We start from the raw sequence: 17,265 nt of genomic DNA, 5'->3' as shown, positions 1-17,265 counted from the left end.
CATGGCGACGGCTGGCGTGTGCTGTGCCTCAATGGACCAACCGGCTTTCAGCGTTGACGGCCCACCCCCGTCATGGCAAATTCCAGCAAGCCGCACCACCCGCAACAGCACTAACAGCCACCACATGGAGCCGATCAGTGTGGGCGGGCACCACCAACTGGCTGGTGATGAGGCGGGCGGGAGGCACGCAGCGCCAGATGCTTGATATGTAGGCAGGCAGCCGTTGCGCCGCCTCGACTTGCTCTTTCCCCTTTTTCCGCCTCAACACCATCGCAAACCGCTGCACCACCATGCAAGGCCCCAATTCACGACTCTTCTCGACCGCATCGCTATCCCAGTCGTTGCGCTCCATCAGGCCCCCGACGGCCACCAGCCCCGGTTCCTCACAGCTATCCCAAAGCGGAATACAGTAAACAAGCCTGGGTCCGAGCTCCCCCCCCCAGCTCCGCTGTCCCAGACAACGGGGCTCATTAAACCCAGGGACCCCGACCCGACCAGGCTGCGTGCTGCGCCGGGTTGCGGTCAGAGAGCGAACCGACCGTGCGACTCGGGCAAATAATAATCTGGCAACCGCCCTCGCTTGGGTTTCGACATTTTGGACATCCCTCGTCCCGACAACGCCTCCCTCTCGACGTTCCGGTGCTGCAGCGTGAGGCAGCGACAGCGACAGACACCACGTGCTCAAGTCCCGCCCGCCGTCCAGCCTTCCATTGCATCCATTGCATCCATCGCAACACAACACAGCTGCAGGCGGACCATCACACCGCAAGCTGTCAGCGGACGCCCCGCGCAGACACAATGGCGGCCGTCGAGGGCGTCGCAGAGCACTACCAGGTGTTGGAGGAGCTTGGACGTACGTCTTCTCCCCAAAACTCCGCCGCCACGAAACATCATTTGCTAACGCCGTGCAGGAGGTAGCTTCGGGGTCGTGTACAAGGGCATCGAAAAGGCCACTGGCGAGACGGTAGCCATCAAGCACGTAAGTTTTGTCTCGCAAGCGCCCCCGGCCGCCAATCCCATCCTCTAACCGCCGCGGCGCAGATTGACCTGGAATCGAGCGAAGACGACATCGAGGAGATCCAAGCCGAGATCGCCGTGCTCAGCACCTGCGCGAGCCCCTTTGTCACCCAATATAAGGGCTCCTTTCTACGAGGACATAAGCTATGGATTGTCATGGAGTATCTGGGAGGTGGTTCATGCCTTGATCTGGTTAGTTGCCTTCTCCCTCGAGAAGTCCCCCTCGCAGACTGAAACTGACACAAGGCAGCTCAAACCGGCCAATTTCAGCGAAACGCACATTGCCATTGTCTGTCGCGAGCTGCTCCTGGGCATCCAATACCTCCACAGCGAAGGCAAGATCCACCGCGACATCAAGGCCGCCAACGTCTTACTCTCCGAGGCCGGCAAGGTCAAGCTCGCCGACTTTGGCGTCGCCGCCCAGTTGACAAACATCAAGTCCCAGCGAAACACCTTTGTCGGCACCCCATTTTGGATGGCTCCCGAGGTCATCCAGCAAGATGGCTACAGCTTCAAGGCCGACATCTGGTCGCTGGGCATCACCGCCATGGAAATGGCCAACGGCGAGCCTCCGTTGTGCCACATTCACCCCATGAAAGTTCTATTCCACATCCCCAAGAACTCACCACCCAAGCTCGAGGGGGACTTCAGCAGGGACTTTAAAGATTTTGTCTCCCAGTGTCTCACAAAGGACTATGAACGCAGGCCGTCCGCACAGGATCTCCTCAAGCATCGCTTCATTCGCTCCGCCGGCAAAGTCGAGGCTCTGCAGGAGCTCATCGCCCACCGCCAAATGTGGGACGCCAACCAAAACCGCCAGAGGCACCCCATCTACTACCAAGAGACGCTACAGTCCATGGCGCCAAAGGACGACGACCAAGAGTGGGTGTTTGACACGGTCAAATCGGTAGCCCCGCCCAGGAGGCCGACCATCAAGCATCGGAAGCGTTCCTCCATGCTTGGCCTGGAAGACGGCCTCCGGAGGCTGGACGTCAGCGACGGCCCTCTTGGTGCCCCGTCTCCCGCGCCCGACACTGTTCGAAAGTCGACGGTGCGCCGTACATCATCCATCGCCCGCACCTCGTCAATCCGCTCCAACGGATCGCCTCGTCCGTCTCTGGCCGCTAAGAAGCCGCTGCAGCCGGACATGTCCTTTGGCAATTCCGGCTCGACCATGCGACTATTCCGGAGAGTGCCATCTGATAGCTCAACGTCAGGGCAATCGGCTCCCCGTCCCAGTTCTCCCGATGACGTCTTTTGCGACGAGAACTTGCCGCCTCCGATCGCGGCCCCGGTTGAACCGTATGGTAAAGAGGCTATTCTCGGGCGCAGGCTCTACAACAAGGCGGTAGAGCCTACGCTGGCCGAACTGCATGCCCAGACCTCTGCCATGCAGAAGCGAGAGGCGCTGGCCAAGCTCTCTGATGCATTCGCGACCCTTGATGCGGTTGACCCCGAGGGCGCCTACCATTTGATGAGCAGCCTCGTGGCGTCCATGTCACAGGACAAGAAGCTCAACGCGGCTCTGCTACGGCAGCCGCTGCAAAAGGTGCCCGACGACGGGACACCGCAGGGGACCGTCATCATTAAGAGCTCGACGCCCTCTGCTGGCAGCCCCAACAAGCTGATACTCGCGGCCAACAACCCTCACTTACGAAGTCACCGCCGACGACAGACCGAGTCGTCCCCCCTCAAACTCGGCGAGAAGGATGCCGAGAGGGAGAAGCAGTCGCTCCTCGAGGAGAAGTACCCAGGGTGTGACGCACGTGTGGGCATGGAGCACTGCAAGCAGCTGTCTGACGTGCTCTACCAGCGCTGGACGGACAATCTCCGCATTCGCTGGCCCGCTGTCTGAGATATAACAACGCTGCACCGTTGTGGATGTTGAGCTGAGATGACGACCGCGTCATTCGACAATTTTTTTTTTCCTTTTCGTCTTCTTTGCTGCTGTTTCTTCCCGACAATACCCTGAATGGACTGTACGATCTTGTGTGCGGAGCGAGCATGTATTTGCATACCCCGGCATTGGAAAAGCATGACAGGCATTCGGTTGTTGCTCTCATGGCAACCCCTTTGTGGGACAGCCCTCTTATGACATGCCGGGTCTTTTGGGGTCCTGGTCTTTGCTTTCCACGGGCGACGGCGTTGGGGAAAACTGGTTTCTGGGTGTTCATTGCGTAACTTGTCGAAGTAGGTAGTGTACGATCACATTGTGAAATAAAGGATGATCTCATAGAGGTAGTACAAGCCATGTCATGCGACCGTGTTCTGCGACGCTTTTGTGTGGGTATATTTCGTACAAGTAGTTTACACGGCGTATTGGCCGGCGCCCTTTGATCGGTCAGTCTCCCGGGCTCGGGCCCAGGGCTAGTTTAATGCGCCAGTTCTTGAACTCTTCTGTCAGTATGTTCCCGTGGCCCGTCTCTTCGACCCTGAAGACCTCGATGACCGGAGAGTGCGGCCGCCTGCGTATCCTCCATACGCCCTCGTCGTTGACCGACTTCATCAGCCCTGCATCCAAGAGTCAGCACTGTCGCCAGCGGTGGGCAGGAAGGGGGGCCCGGCCGGGGGGAACACGAACAATCGAGAAACGCGGCGGCAAAGTTGACGCACATGTTGCCGTCCCAGCGGGGGTTTGGCCGCGCCTTGACCGTGTCGGGGATGCGGTGCGTCTCGATCTCGTTGATGTCGACGAGGATGCCGTCGCGGGTGCGGAAGCCGACGACGATCTTGGGGACGCCGAGGAGGAAGGACTGGATCCAGTACTTCATGAGCTTGCGGTGGAAGTTGTCCAGGTCGCCTGGATTGCGGATCTCGGCCGACGTCTTGAGCTCGACCCAATTGATGGGGGCGCCGGGTTCCTGGGGTTTGGAGTCCCAGACTGCAAAGGCGGGAGTTACGCGTGAGCAATGGGAGGGGGATGTGGTGGGGAACGAGGGAGGTCAGTTCGGGGGGAGGGACATACTGGCATCGACTTCACCGCCGAGGTAGAGGATGGCTTTGCCGATCCCGGTGCGGACAACAGAGCAGTACTGCTCCTTGTTGTTGACGACCTGGTCCTCGCGGCTCTCGATGTACTCGCGCGATGTCTCATCCCAGGTTGCCGGCAGGGTGGAGAGCGTCTCGAACTTGTAGCCTGTCAAGATTGTGAGATGACGAGCTTTCCACAACAATTGTTCGCAGCGAGGCTCGGGAAAACACACCCCAGAACTGCATCACTTCTTGTGGCGGACCCCCCCGTCGGGGTGGCCGCTGAGCCTCTTGCCTCCGCGTGGCCATCTTGTGCTCATGGCTCTCCTCGATGAAGCTGAACGGTCAGTATCCTAATTCCACCCCATCACGGGGCTGGGCGTTATCTTACATGCAGCCCTGTCCGTGCGTGAGTGAGGTGGTAACAAATTACATCGAGTACCTATACGCGGGACTTACCTGGTACAAAGTGGCGTTCATTTCGAATCTGGAGCCAGTCAGAGGAGATCCGAGGGCGGCAAGCAATATTCTTCAGTACCCATCGTTCTGCTCGAAAGGAGTGGCGAGTATCTGCGAAAAGGGGGGGGCCTCATGTCAGAGAGTGGGAGATGGCCAAAGGCTACGCGCCCCTCGGCAGGATCCGGGAAAAGAACAAACCTTGGTCATCATACCACGCCAGGTGACGACGTTGGCGTCAATCTTCTGCCCCGTCTCCCGCTCGTGGGCGACGATGGTCCTGAGCAGGCTGTCCAGGTGCTCGTCCCGCGAGTCGTCGTGCTTTTGAAACGAGTTGAAGCCCTTGGACAGGTCGGCGCCTAGCCGCGGTGTATAGTACCACTTCATGGAGCGGTCACCGAGGTGGAACTCATGGTTCTCGTCGTACGAGAAGCACGCAAACTCCTGCGGGAAGGGGGTACAGGCGTCAGCGGGAGCGTGTCCGTTTGGCTCACCTGCGCTCGGAGCGCGGTTGGGGGGTGGTGGGGAAGTGGGAAGGCGAGATGATGAGGCTCTGCGCCACTGACCTTGGGTCTCTTGACGGGTTGGCTGGGACCGGCGAATCGGCCCACGGGCTGTATGGAGAAGTTTGAGGCCATGGTGAAGGGGGGAGGAGCGGAGTGAGTGAGTGCCCGCGCCCAGAAGCGAGGGCGAAGCTTGCTGGCGGCGGGAAAGAGTCAACGATGCGGCGGTTTGAGAATCGGCGGCCTCCGCTGGTCTGGGAGTGAATTGAAATTTGAGCGGCTCAATGAGTTGGAAGGCGACGTGGGAGTACGTCAGGTGGTCGCCGTTGGCGTGGGGGGTCGTGTCACTTGTGTGGTGTTGGAGGTTGAATGAGAGCGAAAAAGGGACTTGGTGGATGCGACTGTTTGAGGCTCCAGAGTCTGGAGCCGCATAGGGAGAGACTTGGAGGCTGCGGTGCGACACCCGAACCGGCGCAGACCAAGTAACAGACCAAGCACAGTTGCACAGATTTCTCGCGCGACAACAGCCCGTTGGGTCAAGTGCGTCATTGCCCGTTGATGATTGGATTTGTATGAGTATGCAGTAACTTTTTTAGAGTAACTACAAATAGAGTCTGGGATTTCGACACGGGCAGCGCACCCCGGGCCGAAGCTGAGAATGAGTGGCTGCGCTCAACCTGGTCCCTGGCAGCAGGGTCGGCACGAGGCACGAAGAGCCACCAGCAAGCAAGAGCCGCCGCTGCCCAATACCTAAGTGAGCATGTGAGACTACGTACCCACAAAGGGAGGATGATTTGTTCGTCCCATCGCTCGCTCGGATGCGAAACATGGTGTTCCCTCCAGACTGGTACCTACCTAGGCATGGATGGGGCCGGGACGTTTACCAAGGGATGGATGGGGGACGCTTCATGGCGAGGCCCACGCGATGATGGATGGGTGTGGAAGGAAATACCGGTTGCATGGAAGGCAGAGAAACGCGCATCACTGACCGTAGAACGTAGGTTATTACTACTAGGTAGTAACGTTAGTAGTAGGAAGTTTATTACCTAAGGTAGGTACTGTACTTAGCTGGCGTGTGATGCGGTGGAGTCAGAAAATCGACGCAATTCCCGCACTGCAGCAACTCTAATGAAGGCAGCCGCCCAGCCTCAATGTGTTGGCGCGACCAGTGACGATGCCCATTTGATGAGCTGCGGCGACCCGTATGGAGAGTTATTACAGCGGGAGGAGTGGTGCCGCAGGTTGCACAGCCCAAGGGCCAGGGTATGGCGCCAGCGCATGGCGCTCGATCTGGGCTCCATGTCACACATGGAGACACTCAGACCTGAGGTGGGGAGCTATTTGGCGGGCGCAACCAGCAAACACACGCCCTGACCGTGCTGTGCAGGCCCTCTACCTCAAGCGCCCGTGGAAATCGCTAGTACCTTAGCAATCTGCAAGAGCTGCATAAGGTGGAAGTGATGGACTGACTGACTGATCACTCTACTGCCGTGCTTCCCTCCTCGCCATCTTTCTTCCTCCTTCTTTCTTCCATATTTCCTCTTCACACCCCTCTGCGAGACAGCCTGGTTCCTCGTCGTTTTCTATCTGCAAAACCTCGCCATCCTGCACGCCGCGCAACAGGAAGAAGAAGAAAAAGAAGCCAGTCGCTGCGAAGCCAACAACACACCAGAGACCCTTCATCCGCCCCATGTCGACGACCCTGGTGGCCCGCAGCGGGAGCAGCCACAGTGACAGCAGCGCCCGCGTTGAGGCGCTTATTACCCAGCACGTGATTCCCCCGCCGACAGCGCCAGGAGCACGACACCCCCGTGGGGCCGCCAGACGCTCGTGGCCTCGCAGCCTCGCCCGCTCCATCGTCGTCGCGCCGCGCCCGACCTCGCCTGGCTTACATCCCGCTCCGACCGCGGCTGCGACTGACCACACGTCGGCCCCAGCTCTCGTCGCGAGCCCAGCCCAGCCTCCACCGTCGGCGCGCACAGCTCCCGCGCATCAATCCGAGCGCCGCCGACCGACACGCAGAGTCAATGCCCAGACCACGCAAGAAGGCCCCGGCAGGACGAAAGACGAGACCCAAGAAGACCCAGAAGAAGCCGGACGAATACCAAGAAGAGGACGACGCCTGGTACACGATCCGCGGCATCATTGACGAGCGGAAAGTCAAGGGCCGTCGCATAGAGTACCTGGTGGACTGGGACGACAACCCAGAGACGGGCGAGGCCTACCCCCCCAGCTGGGTGTGCTATACCAATTCTCCCCGTCGCGCGCATCGCAGCTAACCTGTCTTGCCAGAGCGTCGAGGTCACACCGAAGGCGTTGGCCGAGTGGACGACGCGCAAGGAGTTGCACAGCAGCAAGCAAGCTGAGGAAAGGGCATTGCTAGCAGAGCAGCAGCCTCTGCAATCCGAGGACGAAGCCAACCCGCTACCCATAGGGCACCTGGGGAGCCTCGTACCTTTGGCGGAGCAGGAGAGCTCATTGCCAGCAGCGGACCAAGAGAGCCTCGTGCCTTTGCAAGAGCCAGAGAGCCCTCCACCAGCAGCGGAACAAGAAAGCCTTCTTCCAACAGCAGATCAGGAGAGCCTCGTGCCCTTAGAGGAGCAGGAGAGCCCTCTGACAGCAGAAGACCTAGAGAACTTTCTGTGGGAGAGCCCTCCACCAGCAGCGGACCAAGAGAGCCTCCTGCCTTCGGCAGAGCGGGAGAGCCCTCTGCCAGAGCCAGAACCAGAACCGGAGCAAGACAGCCTCCTGCCCTCGGCGGAGGAGGACAGCAGTCAAGACAGCCGGCCTCCCCGTCCGGCCAATTGGAGGAAGCTCGAAGCAACCCGCGCAGCGTCGACGAGACCTAGATCCCCGAGCCGGGAGCCAAGTGAGAGGCCGTGCAAGATTCGAAGAGTTGCTTACAGCCTTACTCCATCCGAGGAGCCTCCTTCGATAACTTCCCACGCGTCCGTCGCGTCCTTTGAAACTGTTGAGAGCCAAGAATTGGATATCGCACGAGCGCAGACTTTAGCATTCTATGTTGATCTATGCCACAAGGACCCTTCATTCAACCCGGCCGAATATCAAAGCCAGAGTGTGCCTAGCACCCAAAATAGCGGAGGATCGTCCCAGCCAGTAGCCGAATTGGAGGCTGAAGACGAACGGCAGGCGATCAACTCTCAATTAACCGTGCGAACGACCGTACCAGACTCGCAGGATCCTTCCGGCGACGGGTCCTGGCTGCAGGGAAGCAACGAGACCGCGGTCACGCAAGCCTTGGTGTCAAGCGGAGGCGCTCTAGCATCGGCCTCGAACAGCCAATCGATACCATCTGAGATTCCGTCGCGACAACCGGAATCGCAATCGTTTCCGGCAGAGAGCCACAAGCCTTCTCCGCCAGTGTTGGATCCCCCAGCAGAGGAGCAGCCGGGCGAGCGACGAGAGGACTCTGCCTCGGTACCACATTTTCCGGGCGGCACGGGGGCCTCGGAGCCTCAGTCAAGTTCAATATTTCTCACGCAGCCACCAGCTAGAGACTTTCACGTGGCCGAGAGCTCTCTGGAGAGTCAAAGGCCGCAGTCATCTGGTCACAGCGCAGTGCAGGAGACGCCTGCGTTAGAGAGCCGTATCTCGGCCGAATCCTGTCCGCCAGGTACGAGCCTTCCACCAGAGTCTCAAGACGCTCAAGTTGTGCATCAAAACGACTTCAGTTCAGAAGAGAGCCGTTTCAGCATACGGAGCGTCCAGCGGGCCCCCGCAACTCCCTGCGATTCTAGTAGCCTGGCTCAACAGCTAGTAGACTCAGTATTCCGTAATTTCGGAGGAGTCGAGCCAGCCGACGCAAAGGAGGACATCATGGAGGGTGATGGCGACGGTTCCGAGCCGCACCGCTCGGGAGCCGAAGACCTAAGTCACCTCGTTCACCTCGACGAGGCAGTCACGCCCGAGATGCCAGCCGAGCATCCGCCGGCTATCTCGACCCCCGTCGCTGCTGATCCGCCGCTGCCATCTGCTGTCGACATGCTCAGTCGCATGGTCGACGACGCCTACTCAGCGGCTCCTGGCCAGTCTCTATCTACTGCTAATATGCTCGACGAGCCCCAGCATCATCAACATTCCACCGTCTCACCCGCGGACATTTCCAAGCATGCAATTTTTGAAGGCACCGCCCTTCCTTTCATGCATTCTCTGACGGCTCATGAAGCTCCGTCATCGAATCTGTTTGAAGGCGCTAGCTCAGAGTTACCGCCGCAGATGGGACAGGTTCTCAGCCAGCCTGCCTCTAGCGCGTCTAGAGCAAGCGATATAGGCCCCCAGGACCCCAGGCATATCATCACTCTCCCGTTTCAAGCCAGCATGAGGCCATTGTACGACGATACGCTGCTGGAATATAAGCGGGAAGTGACCGCGTTCGGCACCATCTTCAACAATGAAGTCTACGTGCCGCCTGGCGAGGGTTTAGTCGGCAAGATTGACGAGCTTCTGGGCCGGTTGTTCAGCATCTGCGACTATCCACAGGATGCCGTGGGCACAGTTCTGGAAGCTCTGCCGCCGGCCCAGCTCGCCAAATTTTCATGCGACGCGAATGCCAAGTTCAACTTTTTGTACGAGCTCTTACAGGGGCTACAAAAGGACGTCAAAATACTGGTGGTGGCGCGTTCCGTCGAGCTTCTTCGGCTCCTGCATGCTTTGACACAGGCTCTGGATGTCGAATGTGTCTGTGACGCCCTCAGCATCAATGACAGGCATCCTGCGTCAGCAGCTACAGTGAGGCTTGCGTTGTCCAACGAAGACATCAATGGGTTTTCCTTTGACGTCGTCGTGGGGTTCGACCACACCTTTGGGAGCTCCCCCGTGCTGAAGGGCCTGGAGGCAGATGAGGACGAGCGCCTCAAGGGGCCGCTGGTGCTGATACTCGTCACAACGCACTCGATCGAACATATCGACCTTTACGTGCCCTCAGACATGAGCCCTCTGGAGCGCAAGAACGCGTTGCTCGCCGCGATCGTTCATGCCCGAAAGCTCATGAGCGATCCTGACAGAGGCTATCCAGAGCCACACGAACTGGCAAGCCTGTTCGTCCAGTACCTCAACGGCGATGTGGATGGGGTTGAGTGGAAACCTATCTCAATACCGAATGATATCCTCGACATATACGTGAACTCTCAGTCCCGATCGCAACTTCCTGCAGTGAGCACTGCAGAAGACAGCGGGCGCAAGCGAAAGCTTGTAAGTGTGGGCGTGTCCCTTGCCGCGCCATGCTTGCTAACTCGAGTCACAGGACGAGTCGGACGATGACGAGCCGAAAAGGATGCGCGTTCTCCCAAGCCGAGAGCCGGCCATCAAAGACGACGAACTGCCTCTCCCTGATGAAGTGCGGGACCTGCTCGCCAGCGTCGATCCCAACTCAACGGCCATTAAGGCGACGCAGGTGCAGGTCAAGGTGTCTCTCGCCGTCATGCAAGCCATTGCCGAGCAAGTACGTGATGCCTCGACATACCGTGCGCAGAAACTAACGATAATAGCGCGCCGAGCTCGAGCGCAAGCTTGCGGCCAAAGATGCCGAGGATGAGTACAAGGCCGTCATCGACGGGCTCTCCATGCGGGTCAGAGAACATGAGCGGACGTCTCATAAAATTTACGAAAAGTATCGACGGGCTTTGGGAGACCGCACCTTGTTCGAGAAGGAGAAGCTCAAGGCCGAGGCTGCTCTGCAAGCCGCAACGACTGCAGCTCAGAAAGAGGGCGACAAGGCTCGCACCCAAATTGAGGAGCTAGAAGCAACGATTACACGCCTGACTGCCGAAGCCTCGGGAGAGGACTCACCTTTGGCCGTCTCGGAGCGGCAACTCGCAGACGCGCAAGTTAGGATCCATACGCTCGAGAAGCGTTTCGAGAACGCACAAAACGATGCCGCCTACGCCAGGAATCTATACCAGGACGCGTCTACAGCGGCGGCTGAGCTCAGGAACGAAAATAGCCGACTCATGGAACAGAACAAGGCATTGGACGAGGAGAGGACGGCGACCCTCGAACGTGTCCATCAGATGCAGACCGAGCTGGAAACCAAAGAATTTTTGGGACACATTTGCAGCCTCAAGCAGCGGCTGAGAGACCGGGAGAGGGAGCTGGACACGCTTCGCGACGACGTGCGGCAGCTCAAAAACGGCCGAAGGGAAACTCGCCAGTCTAGCGTACCGCGCAGTCCCCGGATGGGTATGATGAGCCCGCGGACGGGCCGTGCGTATGGCGGTCCCGGTAGCAGGGGGACCAGCCCAGCGGCCGCCGGCGTGGACGGTCCCGGCCCGCAGTATATGAGCGTGCAACAGCAGCAGGGCAACGGGCGGTGGAATCATCTCCGCGACTAGGCAACTACCTTATATGGCGTTGGGCTATGAGCAGGCGTTCGCAGAGACTCCGTAATCTCGGGGCATGAGAAGCGGCGTGCTGCATCTGGACAGCATGGGCGCGGAGGAAGGGCATATCATGGCGATAAACCAGACTGACCCGGTGGTGAGGGTGTGTTCTAGACTTATACCATTTCCTACGTAGCCTTTGCTCTGGGCGGTTGACTGAGCGTCGGCGTGGGGGCAGACTGGGCTCCAGAGCACGAGTCGAACGATCTAGCATTGGCAAGAGAAAAATCACAAAGAAGATGCGGCGTGCATATCCTGGTGCTATGACACACGTTTGCATTGAGCAAAGTCGCAACAAAACGAGCCCTCCGGTCTATCCTCCCCCCGCTCAGCCAAACCCTCCGTCAGTATAACATGTACAAGATCCGTCCCGGCGCACCGGGAGGACGGGCGCGGCCCCCGCAGTGCCGGCGCTGTCGTGGTTGCCGTTTATTTCTCCTCGGGGTACAGATCCTCCTTCAGCGGCACGCCGAGCTCTTCCCGGAGGGACTTGAGCTCCTGGAGGTATTGGTCGTACTGTCCCTTGTTCTCGACCTTGGCCTTGACGCCTGCGAGCGTGGATTAGCAGCTGGCCAAACGTGCATCGATGGGTGGTAGCATCCATCGGGCGACGCGACAACGTACCCTCGAAGATGCGGACGGCGGTGGCGAAGTCATTGACCCTCCGGGCGGCCTTGAGGGCGGCGGCGATGACGGTGGGGGAGGGGACGAGGTCGTAGGCGAAAGCGTTGTTGAGGTTGCGCTTGGTAATCGTCGAGGTCAGCCGCAGTCGCGGATGGAACCGGGACGCATATGAGGACTCACCTGGAGCTCAAAGACATCCTGGACGCTGTCAAACTCCTTCTCGAATCTGCCCAGAAAATTCCGTCAGCAATTGATCCCAGCAGTCCGCGACTCGAGGCGCCAATGGGCAGCACCCGGACCAGCCCAGCTCGACCCGGAGCAAATATACTGCTCATCCGAGGGCGCGGCCGGCATCTCTGGGTCGGGTTCGTCGGGCGTCTGCCCCATTGCGTCGCCGGTGCGGGTCAGAGGGAGGGCATCGCGGATCCTCTCACCTGGCGGAGAACTCCTCGAAGGTCTCCTCGGCGTGCTCGCCCCGGCGGGCAACCGAGGTGCTGAAGGCGGCCGGGCGGGCGACGGCGGAGGCAGAGGCGGCGGCCGAGCGAGCCATCAGAGGCTGCGCGGGGCGGGCGGAGGCGGCGCGGAGGAGGGAGGTGGAGCCGCGGACGGCGACGCGGAGGAGAGACGCAGACGGCATTGCGGTTGGGATGCGGAGGGGACGGCGCGGCGAGGCGGATGGGCTGCGATGGGCGGTTTGAGGTGCTATGGATGGTATTTTTCGGTGACGGGGTTGCAGAGGTGTTGTGAACGCAGGAATCGTCTGATCGGGACTGACTAAGCGAGCGGCCGCCTGACGGCCGCGGGAGCAATATACAGTGTGAATTGGGACAACGGGGCTGGATGTGCGCTCGCCAGAGGTGGAGAGCAGATAGTGCGAAGGATTATAAGCACGGTATGCCTGAAAGTGCCGCTAGGTAACTACCAAGCTGCTACTTTTGGGGGGAGCTTTGCTTTGGCCTGGTGCCAATTCGTCACAGAGGCCGCGCCTATCAGCGCTGCCGCATTCCAATCCATGCATGCGGCCAGCGCCATTAATAGAGGTGAGCGAGTGCTCCCAGCAGCGCCCCGGCGACGCGCTGAAACTCACAAGCCCGGTGGCCACGGATGATGAGCGTCGAGCTGAGTCGGCTCACATGTATTCTTACGATGCAGCATTCTACGCACTTGCGACCTTGCACGGCATGACTTGCCTGGTCCATGTACGAAGAACGAAATGTGTTTTTGTGGGCCGGCGCCCGCCACAGTTGGTGGCGCCTCGATCCTCAAGTGATCTTGTCGCCGGCTATGAAGCTCATGGGCATATCGTCTGCGGAGTATATCAGGAACCCTCGGCAGCCTTCTAGCTGACTTAATTCGGGCATGTCGTACATTGCCAAGAAGTGAAGTCCGTCTGCACAGACTAATGCGCCGGCTGCCGCCTATCCATGTGGCATCTGTTCAGGAGTTGAACGGGCGGCCCGGCGACGTGATCACTAGGATGTCGCCAATGGTGACCAGAGGTTACGGCACATGAAAACGACTTCCCCAGCATTCGTGCATGTGTCGTCGTCTACAAACAGCCGACGGTCACATATCTCGACACATCGGCCCAACAATGCAACCACAGCACGCCAGCGGCGTTCAGGCCGAGGCAATGTCGCGGTCCCTGCAGCTGTAGGGTACGCTACCGCAGGCACGACGCGTAGGACAAGTCGACTCGTCCTGATGACGGGGCGACGGAGATTGGGCACGGGGTGGAGGGCAAGCGGGGATACTTGTTGATAGCGTCGCCCGACGCTGCATCTGGGGGCCTACGGCGACTTGGCCAGCGTTCGCGGCGCATCGAGGTCACGTGCCGAGCGCCCAGCCCGCCGGGTGCAGGTGTTTGATTGGTCGCGTTGGTGGCCCCAGCGAATCACATGCGAGCCCCGCGAGGCAAACTCGCTCCTGCCAAGTCCCGTCCCGACCGCCCCGGCGGCCCCTCCCCCCCCCAGAGCCAGCGGCCCTGGAGGCACCGACGGGGCGAGAGTGATGAGGCCCAGAAAGGGAGAGGAAAAAGTGCTGGGCACGCCAAATTTCCCCTTTTCGACGCACGCCCCTGGCGACCCCGACACGCCCGAGCAGTAGCAACAGACTTCCAAGGTTCCCGTCCATCCTAAATTTTGTCCGTCGGCCCCCCCCTTCATCCTCTTTCTTCCTTTCACATCCCTCTCTTCAACACCCGATAATCGACCTTGTGCGTGAGCTTGGCTCGAGGGAGGCTGCCTCTTGTGCGATTGCTCTTTCCTTCTCGTCGTTCCTTGAACCAGATACCGGGCCTTTGTCTTGGGTCACGCGCTTGCGTCGATTGCGTCGCGTCAACGTCCGCCCACCCCTCCTCCCGGACTCGAAACCTAATACCGCGGCGACAAGTGTCCTCTCCAGCCGCTGCGACTCGCGATCCATCAAATTCGCATCAATCCGACCCCTGCAGTTGTGTGCCTGAAAGTCGCCCACCATGTCGTCCGCTCCGGCCTCCTTTTACGAGCAGCTGCCGCTGCCGACGCTCGACCGTCCCTTCGGCATCCACCTCTGGCCCATCTTCGACAAGGCATGGAACGCCGTCGTCGGTTACCCAGCCGACGACTTCAACTTTGTGCCGTTCGAGACTCCTTTGTCGACCCTCAAGTCGAGTGCTATCTTCATCGTCGTATATTACATTGTCATCCTCGGCGGCCGCGAGCTGATGCGCAACCGCGAGCCCTTTAAGCTCAAGACGCTGTTCCTCATCCACAACTTTTACCTCACCGCCATCAGCGCCATCCTCTTGGCTCTCTTCATTGAGCAGCTCCTGCCCACCCTTGTTCGTCATGGCATCTTCTACGCGATCTGCGATCACAACGGCGGTTGGACCCAGCCCCTGGTTGTCCTGTACTACGTGAGCAATACCGATGACGGCTATTCTGCTCCAGTCACTAACGCCCAGCCGCAGCTCAACTACCTGACCAAGTATCTCGAGCTTCTCGACACCGTCTTCCTGTTCCTCAAGAAGAAGCCTCTGAGTAAGTCTTTGTCATCAGAAGAGCTGAAAGAAATTGGCCGGGATTTGACTAATGTCATGCAGCGTTCCTCCACTGCTACCACCACGGCGCCACTGCCCTGCTATGCTACACGCAGCTCATTGGATCCACTGCTGTCTCCTGGGTCGTCATCACGCTGAACCTGACCGTTCACGTGGTCATGTACTGGTACTACTTCCAGAGCGCGCGCGGTGTCAGGATCTGGTGGAAGGAGTGGGTCACTCGTCTCCAGATCATCCAGTTTGTCATTGATCTTGGTGAGTCCCCCCCCGTGTATTGACGATCGAGTTTGGCTGCTGACAGTGCGCCTAGGGTTCGTCTACTTTGCCTCGTACACGTACTTCACCTCGACCTACTTCCAATGGATGCCCAACGCCGGCACGTGCGCGGGTGAGGAGTTCGCCGCGTTTTCTGGCATTGCCATCATCAGCTCTTACCTGGTGCTCTTCATCTCGTTCTACATTGCGACGTACAAGAAGCACGGCAAGGCGACGACAAGCCGCAAGTCGCTGCGCCGCATGAGCCAGGCCCCCCTGCCCGACCCCATTCACGTACAGGCGGCCACCAACGGCAGTGCTAACGGCAACGCGAACGGCGCGAGCACGACCGGAGCCAAGACCAACGGTGCTACGACTCGCTCCCGCAAGGCCTAAGCGCTCGACTGAAGCCCGTGGTGTCTCTCGCACAGGCGTGCTGCCGTTGGGAGATGGAGGACGATGCGGCCGCTCCCGGGCTGTCGACTGTCGAGGTGGCAAGTCGTTACAACCACGTCATACTATCTACAACTAATGGCAAAACACCTCGACCCTTTTTTGGAGTAATTTTCGATTTACGCAGTCGGGCGAATCTGGTCAGGAGTTGGGCCGAGAGCCGTCGCTGGTGCTGGCGACGTCGATATGTCTTTTTACTGGCGGTCATGATGATGGGGGGGAGGTTTGATGACACTTGTACGCTTTACTGGCTTGGGTTCACGGAAAGCATGACACGGTGACTGCTTGTCGGCTGGGGCCGAATTGCATGGCAGAGCTGGGGATGAGTTGCTGCCACTACGACATTTTAATCTCGGCTGGCGGCCGTCGTGTAAACTGAAGCATCAGATCGCTCCCGGTCCGGAGCGAGGATATATAGAGGGTGGAATCGAGTCTCGTTCCGCATCGTCTGCCGGAGGTTGTGTTGCGCAGTGCTTGTTGCCAGAGGTCTACGAAATGGCTCAGGTACCTGATGTTGCGGTTTCTGTGGAGTGTATGCCCCTAGAGTGACTGCAATAGCCCAGTGGCAACGCGTGCCATGTCCAATCAAGCCAGAGATGCTGGGTGAGGCAGAACTTTCCCGCGACGAGGACGTGCTCGTGTGGTTCTGTTGGCAGGGACCTCGCTGCAGTTCGCTCATCCGCAGCCAGCACCCGGCCGGGCTCATTGGCGGAGGGTCCCCAGTCCCCAGACAAGACAAGGCCTGTTGGAATCACCGCGTCATTCAGGGGGTGGCCGAGGTACGAAAGACGTGGGGAACCGGGGTGGGAGCTGGATGGATCCGGGCATGGACCCGACTTTAAGGTAGGCGGGCAGGGGCAAGTTGGCAGGGCATGAGGACCAGCCAGCACGCTCGATTCAGCGTCGGTTAGGCACCTCCTCCTTGCCCTGTCGTCCCGTCACCACCGCAGAGGCGCCAGGCTCATCTTGGCGCCTAAAAAAAGAACACTTGAGCCCTGCCAGGCGGCGGGCGCCTGCAGGTAGCAGCGGGCCTCTCACGCTCCATCGCCTGACACCTGTCGGGGGGGGGGGGAATATCATCCAAGCATCATCTATAGCCAAGATGCTCGTGCTATCCTGGAGTGCAGGAGGCCAGCGTTTAGCGTTTTGGCTATGCGCGCCAAGTGAGGACAGAAGACTCCGTCTACCTTGGCTTTGAGCCTCCCCCCGACATGGAGAGCCCTTCCAGCGCTTTGGGCCTAGAGTAGTGCGTGCGTGCCGGTATCCCCCACACGCGGCTTCATCTGATGTGTGTAGGGTGGCGGGTCCAGGGACAGCCCGGACAGGTCGAGTGCCTGCCCAGGGGTTCTAGCAGGCGCCCAGGCCCCACAGCCCCCCCCCCGGCCCCTTGCTGTAATCCAATTCCGTCTGGGGCGCCGCGGCTGCCAGTAGGCACCTAGTTACGTAGCTCACCCGGGCAGCCCGCTGCTTTAACGTATCCAATCCATTCATTCGCTGCCGGGCTCCAGGCTGATTCAGTCGGGTGCCGCTGCCGCTGTCCCCTGCACTG

At 59.6% G+C, this 17,265-nt stretch overlaps 5 protein-coding genes across 5 annotated transcripts; 3 read left to right on the top strand and 2 right to left on the bottom strand.

Moving 5' to 3' along the window:
• The first annotated feature begins 247 nt into the window (after positions 1-247).
• On the top strand, positions 248-3,273 carry JDV02_005144 (uncharacterized protein). The gene is made up of 4 exons (XM_047986408.1): positions 248-853; positions 912-979; positions 1,042-1,209; positions 1,268-3,273. Exons 1-4 carry the CDS (start codon positions 799-801, stop codon positions 2,870-2,872), a joined length of 1,896 nt encoding a protein of 631 aa, XP_047842390.1. The 5' UTR covers positions 248-798; the 3' UTR covers positions 2,873-3,273.
• Positions 3,012-5,896, bottom strand: RAI1 (decapping endonuclease targeting mRNA). The gene is made up of 10 exons (XM_047986407.1): positions 5,802-5,896; positions 5,010-5,696; positions 4,645-4,887; positions 4,526-4,557; positions 4,447-4,474; positions 4,379-4,386; positions 4,221-4,324; positions 3,983-4,153; positions 3,599-3,898; positions 3,012-3,528 (listed from the first exon to the last, which is right to left on the bottom strand). The coding sequence occupies exons 2-10, from the start codon at positions 5,079-5,081 to the stop codon at positions 3,359-3,361; spliced, it is 1,128 nt and encodes a 375-aa protein (XP_047842389.1). The 5' UTR covers positions 5,082-5,696; positions 5,802-5,896; the 3' UTR covers positions 3,012-3,358.
• A 563-nt stretch (positions 5,897-6,459) lies between these two features.
• On the top strand, positions 6,460-11,567 carry JDV02_005142 (uncharacterized protein). The gene is made up of 4 exons (XM_047986406.1): positions 6,460-7,183; positions 7,239-10,157; positions 10,210-10,407; positions 10,454-11,567. Exons 1-4 carry the CDS (start codon positions 6,974-6,976, stop codon positions 11,294-11,296), a joined length of 4,170 nt encoding a protein of 1,389 aa, XP_047842388.1. The 5' UTR covers positions 6,460-6,973; the 3' UTR covers positions 11,297-11,567.
• Positions 11,455-12,695, bottom strand: COX6 (Cytochrome c oxidase subunit 6). The gene is made up of 4 exons (XM_047986405.1): positions 12,403-12,695; positions 12,149-12,194; positions 11,969-12,086; positions 11,455-11,892 (listed from the first exon to the last, which is right to left on the bottom strand). The coding sequence occupies exons 1-4, from the start codon at positions 12,603-12,605 to the stop codon at positions 11,774-11,776; spliced, it is 486 nt and encodes a 161-aa protein (XP_047842387.1). The 5' UTR covers positions 12,606-12,695; the 3' UTR covers positions 11,455-11,773.
• Positions 12,696-14,017: 1,322 nt separating this feature from the next.
• Positions 14,018-16,173, top strand: ELO2 (Very-long-chain 3-oxoacyl-CoA synthase). The gene is made up of 4 exons (XM_047986404.1): positions 14,018-14,864; positions 14,919-14,988; positions 15,051-15,263; positions 15,319-16,173. The coding sequence occupies exons 1-4, from the start codon at positions 14,445-14,447 to the stop codon at positions 15,657-15,659; spliced, it is 1,044 nt and encodes a 347-aa protein (XP_047842386.1). The 5' UTR covers positions 14,018-14,444; the 3' UTR covers positions 15,660-16,173.
• The last annotated feature ends 1,092 nt before the right edge of the window (positions 16,174-17,265 follow it).

The sequence above is a fragment of the Purpureocillium takamizusanense genome, chromosome 4 (assembly GCF_022605165.1).
Source record: "Purpureocillium takamizusanense chromosome 4, complete sequence".
In the NCBI taxonomy this organism is placed as follows: domain Eukaryota; kingdom Fungi; phylum Ascomycota; class Sordariomycetes; order Hypocreales; family Ophiocordycipitaceae; genus Purpureocillium; species Purpureocillium takamizusanense.
Note: the sequence above shows the minus strand (reverse complement) of the source record. Positions and strands in the feature narration are given on the sequence as shown.